Genomic DNA, 10,110 nt, shown 5'->3' with positions numbered 1-10,110 from the left:
AGTAAGAATGCAAATTACTCTCAAATACAAAAACATAAGCGGAGCCTCCCCGAGGAGGCCACTATAAAGCTCAATTGATGACGTATGGTACACTGTACGGACCCAATAATGGCGGGAAAATCAGACAGGGAAATAGACAAAAACAACAATCGGTATGTGCACACGTAAGTTAAGTTTCCTTGTTTCTCTCTCCAATCTCGACTTCCCTCTTCGTCTCGATTCGATGACCATAAGTATTTGCGTGAAGCTTTAATGGATGGACCCGGGGAAAACTGTAGCGAGAGAAATTTACGCGCGAAACGTAGAAATATAAATACGAGTAACAAGATTAACGTGTAACTTCTATAATTAGCGGGGCCGTGTACTTGTGCGCGGTTTCACGCGCGCGGCCGGTTCATCGAACCTTACCTACCTACCTGCCTCGAGTTTATCGGGAATCGATGGGAATGAGTATGACGCGTGCGCTTGCTCATAGGAATCCGATTTGCCCGTGTTGCGCTTTTTAAAAGGCTCTTTACGAGCCGTGACGGGACTGCGCCGGCAAGACGATCGCGTTGCTCCGCGAGCGGAAACGTACGCACGGAACGGACTCGATCTGACGCACTTTACGACGCGCGGATTCTATACTTACGCGCGCGCGAGATGGAATCTTTGGCAAGCGCGAAACACACGAATCGTCTCTCCTAATCTGTTTCTTTTTTTGCTTTTCGTCCAGCCGCGTGGATTTTCTCCCGCACGTAAACATTATATTTTAATAATATTACTACGTCTGTATAAACGGCCTTAGCTGTTAGGTATGAAGCACTTTTAATTTATTTTCTCGAAAGAATATTGGCTGTGTGTAAACAGGATCGACGAAATAAATTGTTGTAAGAATAAATATTTTTTTTAATCAAAATTTTTTATTGAAAAATATATATTTTCATGGTTTTTAATGTCATTTTCGATAGATATGTCAATTTTCGAAGGTGTTTTTTATATTTGTGGCCAAGGTTATATATATTATAATATATTATATTGTATATCCCGTATTGTGAAACGATTACGTCAATTAATCGCTCGGAATTTTATTTGATTTATAAATAGTCGGCAAATTTCTGTTTCTAACTTCCAAAATGAACGAGGGATACGAATTCTTCATATTGTCTATTTTCGTCTATTCGTTATTTATTCTCAGATATTTTTGCTCCTATTTATTTTGCCATCAGAAAGATTCGTGTGCAAGTTTTCAGTGATTTTATCAAAAACACGCACGGTGCTTTCTTTCGATTTCAAACTCATCTCGGACATGTGCGACTGTACGTTTTTCGTGTATTTGTCTATTTACATCTTCATCGGAAAAAGCATTTACGAATTTGTACTTCCGAAAAAAGAAAAAAAAACGTTAACGCGTCATTTTTACCGAAGCAAAAAATTGTCGATCCATCAGAAATAGACAGTCTTTTTAAATTCGCGTCAAGTACATTCGCGTTTTCTATTCATATAGTTTTTATAGAGAAAAAAATATTTTATTTATATTTTTGATTTCTCTCTCTCTTTTGTTATTTTATTTATATACATTTTTTTCTTATTTCATACCTATATATATATATATATATATTTGTTTATCTTTTCTCTTCGAAAATCACGATTGCGAATTTTTTAAATACTTTGCCAAAAAAAAAAAATCTTTCAGCTCATCCATCTCTGTAAAGTATTTTTGGGTATTTTCCGATTTATTTTCGGAGAATTGCTAATTTATTTTTGCAACCTTAACTACCGTCGTGATTTTTCTATGAGCGCGTCGTGTCGATTCCTCGTTCGATACACCGACTAAGGCCACTTGACGTGATAAAAAAACTCGGGTACTTGCACGTGGAAGCTTTCATCGATCATCGACGAAAAGGGCGCGCTGTGCTCGACTTAATCGCCGAGCCAGTTTGCCGTGCGATTTTTCGCTGTTCCAGTTTTTCGATACCGACTCACCCTTAATTAGCATCCGATAGAAAAGTCGACTCGTAACACGCTCGAGCGATAATGTTCGGCGGAAGCCGAGCGTACTTAGCTATCTGCACCTGGACCGGTTTTCCGTTCCTCGCGACTTGTATAGGCAGCAATTAAAGGGGTTCGATCGCGACGCTGCGTATCGTGTCGCGCGTCACGCGCGCGTCGCACGTTTTCGAAAGTCCGAACGAAAGCGGCTCTCCAGCACTTTATCAGATCTTGCTCTGCTCGAATAATTTCTCTCCCGCGTGACGCGGTGTGATTCGGCCGGTCGCGGCGATTTTACGCCGCCGATGGAATTACTTTCCTAAAGGAGAGAGACCGCGACGCGTCTTTCACGAAACGTCTCAACTGCGAACGAACGGAACAGATTCCGGTGATTCCGCAAATTAAATTCAGTAAAGAGGTAAAAAAAAAAAATACGTTTTTTTTATTTCATTTTATTTTTTTTTTTAATTATTAATTTTTATTAATATTTATATTGTGTCAAAAAATTAAACTTGACAAATTACTTAGATCGCAGTCCGTGATTAATGTAGCAAATTCTTTAGATTTTTTTATGATTGTAAATGTCATTATTCGGACGCTCGGATGTTTCAGTTATTATGCCTGTATTGTCACGCATCTGTCAGTAGTGTCGATAGCAAAAATTAGTCGTAAGAGCCGTGATCGCGTCTAACTATAAGTCCTAGTGTCGCGAGAGGTGGCAGATAATAACTAATTTTGAAACACGCCGCGCAATTTCGAACTTTGCACTATTATATCCGCTGATGGGGCACGCAAGGGCAAAGATAACGATATTTTTCTTACATAATAGAGACCGGTTACGATCGAATCCGTTCGGCCCAGATATCATTTGCGATGCGACATATTACGGATATTCCTTCTGGATTTTATATTTTCGTGATAACGAAGTTAACGAAGGGGTTAATTCATTAGAAGTACGTAGACTATACATTTTAATCTCTCTACTGCCGCATTGATTTCGATTTGTCGTACTTGTTCAATTTTATACAACTACCTAACTGTGAATTGAGCGTCCAAAAAGAAATAAAGCTTTTTTTAGCACATATATTCGTTATCTCGTTGACTCTTGGTTTAAGCCTGTTAAATATACTTGATTAAATAGATGAGATAGGTCAGTAAATTAAAGACAAGTTCAGCATCATAGCGCCATAGACATAGGTCAGGACGATAGCGTTATAGAGGCAGGTCAGTACCACAGTATACAGGGTGTTCATAAAATTTATTTTCAAAAAAAAAACGTAAGAATTAATATTTTTTGTTACCATTTTTTACCCTTTTTTTAAAGAAATATATCAGTGCCCTTATAATCCTATAAATTACAATTCTGCAAATAATTTGTTTTCGTTAGATTAACAATTTCAGCATCATTTTTGCGTAATAGTTACTTTTTAAATGCGATCAAATATCTATTAATAAAATAATGTTTTTGTACGATTTTTCGGACAGATCTTACTTAATCCATACGTTTTTTTTTCCGAGCAATTAAAAAAGAGTGAAGAATTGAGTTTCGTAATTTTCTCAAGCCAAGTGACAGTGGCTGATAATTAAGTCGTTCCGTTTGTCAACATATGTCTGTTTGCGTGCGCGATCATTTGTTGTCCGCGTGCTCGGAGCCATGAACGAGAGCTTTTTTTCTTCGCCGGGTCTTCGAAATGGTCTTTCTTTGCCCAAAGCTTTGTCTCCCACATCGGTTACTTTTGAACTTTTTTCCTGACAAACTGTCAATATTGTTGGAAACGTATGAAATTGGGATGTAGAGATCATTGTAAGTTACACACGAGATATATTTACATGAGAGCTAATTCATTACATACACAATTTTTATCGCACATTATATCGTAATATGCTAAGTAATGATTTTCGATATTGTTAGGGTAGATTAAATCAGATACGTTAAATTTAATTTTTCTGACATTTTCTCTTATTAAAATCGAAGTTTTTTTGATCTTTTTAAATTAAAAATTTTTTTATTCATTTTTTACTTTAATGTTATTATGTAATCTGTTTTCTTTTTTTGTTCCCTCAAGAGTAAATAAATTAATATAATCTCTCATAACTCTCTAAATTCTTTCGAGTGGAATCTCACTCTAAAGAGTGAAAATTTAGTCAATCTTAAAAAAGAGAGACTCAGTTTTCTATCTTGAACGAGATTTCACTCTTCAGAGTGAGATTCACTCTAAAAGTTTTTGAGAGTACTCATTTCAAGCAGTGTTCGAGCATCATTGTTTGTATCTTGTTCGTCTCACATATTAAAAAAAATCTGTCTATTGTAGAATATAAACGAGTTAACTAATTATTAATACTTTAATACGAAAAGATCATTTTGCACCGTTTAAAAAATAATTGAGTCGAATATGTAACAAACTACAATAACTGTAATAGGTAATCATTAAACGAACGTTTGATTGAATGTTTGATAAAGTTGCAATTATGGGAGAAAGGGAAAGTATGGTGGCACGTAAGTATCAGTAGAATTGATCTTTCTGTAATCATTCTGATTCATACGGATCACCCGCAGGCGTCATCCGTACACAGTTTCCCATCTGCTTTAGGCGAAACAGCGATCTTAAATCGCAACGCATCTCACTGGAACAGTTTCAAGCGATGAATCATCCTATATAGCGTTTCCGCGTATTTTCAATCGCCGCAATTGCTCCCTACTATCTTAAACTGAATTCCTAAAGAGCTGTCATTGGGTTGGCTCGAACTGATCTCTCCCGAATTACTAGCCATTTAATTCTGTGCCACAAATGAATTAATTGTTACGAGAAGGACACAGACTGTAATATTACGCAATTATTTTGACTTTATTTGTTTTCGGCTTATTTCAAATAGTTAATACTATGATGAAGTTTGATATAATAGATTAATGTCATCCTGTATTTCCTTCTTTATGCTTCCTCGATCATTTTAATTGATGTAATGAAAAGTATACTCGGTAGATTATATATAATTCTTTTACTTCAAAAGAATATACTTAACTCTAAATGTTCTATAGTTCTCTTTTTTAGTTACAAAAACGATACAACTCAAAATGTATCACTCGATAGAAGATATTACGATCTCTTTGAAAATCTTGAAAGAACAACACAATTGCTATTTGACGGATTGAAGTAAAGTTAGTTTACTTTTGATAATTGATAGAGTAATCTTTATCTAACACATTCATAACTCGAAAATCACATTAGCTGTGTCATGCTTTTGAAGTAAAGGAACGATAATATATTATAACTGCATACAAAGTTATATAGACAAAATTTATATCAACAAAGCACGAGATACATACGTTTCAGTTACGAAATGCCGTGGTTGAATTAGATCAGAAAAAAATGTTGGATGTTGACTGCACGTATTAGAAAGTAATATTAAAGATCGTATATTTAGCTGCGAAATGTATTCCGAAGGGATATAAATAATGCCGAACATACCTAATAGTTTCCCATGCAGATAAGAAGTTATCCTGGGTGACAGCTAGACATCGGTTTATCAATAGTCAGAATAATTTTGTAAATAATAATTTGTTACTTTTTGTCGCATTATGTTATCCATTTTATTTTTCGCTCCGTTTTACATTATTTATTCACAAATATATATATATATATATGTTTGCAAACTTTTCTTCTTTTGTCTTTCTTCTTCTTCAATTTTTCTACTTACATCATTCAAATACACGCAAGTCAACTTCATTCGCGAGTTTATTCGCTAATTAAATTTAAACAATGTAATATGTAGTTATAATTTGTTTCAGGATAAATATAATAATATCCATATTTTAGAAAGATTCTTAGTTTAATATTGTATTCTTAGTTTAATAATATATATTTTATTTATTAATATATTTTGTACATAATATTGATTAATTTTATAAAAAATTAAAAACGAATAAAAACATGACGGAAAGCAAGTACAATGAAAAGGTCATCTATTTTCATAGTATTATGTATATTATCGCAATCTTTATTCCTATTTTCGAAATCATTAATTACATGTTGTACGTTATTGATACACACGATAATATGCCAGCATTACGGTACGTGATGTAATTCCGTACTTTACTCTATCGCAACATATTGCAATCAAGAATGCAATGAAGAATAATAAAAAGTAAAAGCTTCACAATTATATTAAACAATTAAATTTAAGAAAAAAATGTTAAAATAGAAAAATTTGAAAATCCATATATCAAAAAATAAATAACTTATTTTTGATACATGGAGTCTTAAATTAAATTTTTTATTTTTGATACTTATATAAAATTTCATATTTTTTTATTTTTAATCATAATTTCATAATAATTTTTTTATTTTTTATTTTAAATAATTGCTCATAAAACTTAAATTTAACTTTGATTATTTGATAATTTAATACAAATATTTAGTTTAATATTAAGTTAAATTATAAACTTTATTGATTAAACGTTTTCTATTTTATTGTCATTGGATTAGTTTTTTATTATTATATTAATTTAATTGTTGCAAAACTTAACATAAGACATGAAATTCTTATGTTCTAGTTAATTAACGACTTATTGCTATAAAAGTGATATAAAGGCTAGATGAATTTTTGAATTTTTAAGTATAGAGGGAAGTTACTGAATGCATACCGATTAAACTAAATCTTTTGCAGCATATTGCAAAGAAATTTATAACAAATTAATTTGTTATTAATAAAAAATTAAATATGTAGTAATAGATGCTTAAAGCTACAATTTTTAAATAATAATACTTTACTATAATACTTTATAATTTAATTATAAAGTATTATATAAAAGTTTGTTTAACTTATAAACTTATAAATTAATTTCTTATGTTTCAGATAATCGCAACAACAACCGGAATGACTATCGCAATGTTTTACAAAATCAGCAACGATTACAACGGACTCCTGCAAACACAAATGAGGAAAAATGTGCAGCGAAAAATCAATTGCAGCAGCAGGAACAGCCGAAGCTGGAGCCGAAGACTCCTGCACCAGACCCGGGACTCCAGTTGGATCTACAGCTGGGAGAGGAGCCAACACCGAACCAGATGCCGGATTTGAAGGAATATGATTCAAAACCGGTATCTTTGTTTGATCTACTGGAGAATGTAGAGCTGGAAGATGTAAAGCTCGAGGATGTAAAGCTCGAGGATGTAAAACTGGAGGGTGTAAAGCTGGATGAGAAATTGGGGAATTTAAATAGAAAACCGGAACCCAAGTTTGAGCTGGAGGAGTCAAACCTCCTACAATTACACGAAAATCTGAAGCCTATAAAATCGCTGTCGATTTCGAAATTAGGCTCGCTGTACGAAGAAAACTGTGCGCGAAGAAAATTTGCAAATATAATGGAAGATTCTGAAGATATATTCGCTGATTCGGAAAGTAAAAATCTTCCTCTTCCGCAAAAAATCATAGACTTTGAAGATCAACAGTTCAAAGCTTATTCCGCGGCGCGCACAATAAAACTCTTAAAGCGCCAAATGTTTATGAATAAAAGATCTCCATACGTAATACTGAGGCCCCGTATAAAGCGCTCCCGTGATTTCTTTGAAGTGTATCACGCATCATTCAGTGCCATTCGGACTTCAGTTAAAAATGTGAAAAATTTTAATTGCCATAGTTCACAGTTTTTAAAATCTTTAGAGACAAATAATCCAGTTCCCTCAAATTCTCCAGAGGCACATAGTTCAGGTTCCTCAACTTCTTCAGAGGTAGATAACTGCCTTCACTACATGTCGGACGAAGAAGATAAGTACTTGACGCGCTGCAAAAACAAAGCAGCGAGAGCATTTAAAAATGCCGAGGAGGAATGCTTGAAGGAGTGGCACTCGTGGAAGCAAAGTGATTCCTTCCAGACTGATTTATCCGAAGACGAGGCGATTGATTCAAGGACTGCTATAAAAGAAGAGCAGCAAAGCTGTCAACATCAGCTCAACATGTCTCAGAGGATGGCACAGTTTTCAGTCCGGACGTCACCATCACTTCTGAAACCATTATCATCAAGAGCTTCGTATAAGTCACCAGGAACTTCGTATACATCATTAGAAGCTTCGTATACATCATCAGAAGCTTCATCATCATCATCAGAAGCTTCAACGTCATCATTAGAAATCTTACCATCACCGACGGCAATCAAAAATTCGATGAACAACGAGGACAATCAACGGATCACTCGAAGGAAGCACGAAGAGATACAACAGCAGATGGCATACAATATCAAAAAGAGCACTCTCAACGACCACTGCTATCACCAAACGAATGTATCTGAAACCCTTCAAGTATTCAAAGAGGAATTAGAGACAGAAGAATCCGGTAAGTGAAATGTACATTTCGAATCTTGAATTTTTCGATAAAATCTCTTTGCGATTTAACGATGAACGATTTTTGGCTTTTTTTATATAACAATATGCAAGAGAAGAGTAAAGAGCCAGTAATGTAGTAACAAACTTCAATTAAAATTTAATCATAAATTACAAAACGACAAAACAAACGTTTCGACCTCGCTCGAGTCATTTTCAATGTTGCGATAATATTAAAACATCGCTATAAAAATATCTATAGTATTACATTTTTCATATCGTGTAGTGCCTTGTGAGTCAGTTATATCAGAATTCAAAGTAGTCAGAGAAATATTCTAGAAACGTGACCGTGAATAAAATATTAATACTAGATACATGCGAATTAATAATATATATATAATATAATTATGTACCTTGTCAATAGAGTCCATTAATAAAAAAGAGAGAAAATGCAGGTAGATGGTATTCCATATCGCACAATAGTTTTATTAAAAAATTTTTGAAGCAAAGAGTAGCGAACATCTGACTTCCACAATATCGAATAACGCAATGTCGAAAAGGAAAACAAACTAATGAGAACGGATAACGGCAAAGAAGGGAGGGGGGAGAAAAAGAAAGAAGATATTAGGAAGGAGAAAGAGAATGTATAATGCCAGAATACGCTTCGGGCAAAGACCGTGTCATTTTGTCTGTTTATTCCATGTTTCTGTTTTTTTATGTGTACTATTTCAGATATTAATCTTTTATTATATGTTTATATGTCGTTTCTATATATCTAATATATCCACTTTATCCTATGTAAAATTGCGATTCTCCTCCATATAGTGAGGTCCATATTAGAGATCACCGATGGAGATTTTGAACTTATATTAATATCCGAAATATGTTCATGCAATCTAGTCTTTAATTGTCTTTTAATCTGGCTCCAACATAACTAACATCACAACTCTCACAGGGTATATTGTAAATCACATTTTGATTATGTACATGTTCCAGCCTATCTTTTCCCCTCTTTATAAAATTTTTTAATGTGTTAGGAATGGTAAAGGCCAATTTACAATTAAACATGTGAACGATAGGTATGAATCTTTCAGATATTAACGTATAGAATAGTAAAAAACTTTTCTGTGTCATCCTTGTTATTCTAAAAACTATTAATGTTATTAATATGAAATTTAATTCTAAATATTATGAATAGTCGAGAAAATAAAATGTAGAGGATATCCATTCTTTAAAAAAATATTAATAGCGTTAATTAGATTATTTTGTTGAAACTTTGGATGACACAATCGAAAAATCCTATCCACAACTCCATAAATTACACCTCTTTTGTGACAAAGATGGATGGTATGAATGGAAATTAAGGAATCTACCGTATTCTGGCATTATACATTCTCTTTTTCCTTCCTAATATCTTCTTTCCTTTTTTTTTATATGAAGAATGTAATATCATAGATATTTTATAGCGATGTTTTAATATTATCGCAACATTGAAAATGACTCGAGCGGAATCGAAACGTTTGTTTTGCCGTTTAGTAATTTATGATTGAATTTTAATTAAAGTTTGTTACTACATTACTGGCTCTTTGCCCTTCTTTTGCATATATTGTTTTATACTTACAGAGCCTTATTATTTATTAATTTTTTTATACAGTTTGGATTAAAAACAGCCGTTGATTATATTTAACATCTCAATAGCTGATGCGTTAATTTTGATATTAGTTGCTTTCCACTGACTCTCAGATAATTCTCACTTATAATATCACAAATAATATATTCAATTGATAATAATATGTTCAATATTAACAATAAAAAATTAGTA

The 10,110-nt window shown here is 33.2% G+C and overlaps 1 protein-coding gene across 1 annotated transcript in view; it reads left to right on the top strand.

Moving 5' to 3' along the window:
* The window catches only part of LOC108753401 (myb-like protein P), a 36,925-nt gene that overhangs the window by 2,919 nt on the left and 23,896 nt on the right, over positions 1-10,110 (top strand). Inside the window, exon 3 of the mRNA XM_018494943.1 lies at positions 6,826-8,301. Within this exon, the coding sequence (XP_018350445.1) occupies positions 6,826-8,301 (1,476 nt within the window). The remainder of the gene's footprint in view (positions 1-6,825; positions 8,302-10,110) is intronic.

This window comes from Trachymyrmex septentrionalis, unplaced genomic scaffold (genome assembly GCF_001594115.1).
Source record: "Trachymyrmex septentrionalis isolate Tsep2-gDNA-1 unplaced genomic scaffold, Tsep1.0 scaffold7, whole genome shotgun sequence".
Classification (NCBI taxonomy): Eukaryota; Metazoa; Arthropoda; class Insecta; order Hymenoptera; family Formicidae; genus Trachymyrmex; species Trachymyrmex septentrionalis.
Note: the sequence above shows the minus strand (reverse complement) of the source record. Positions and strands in the feature narration are given on the sequence as shown.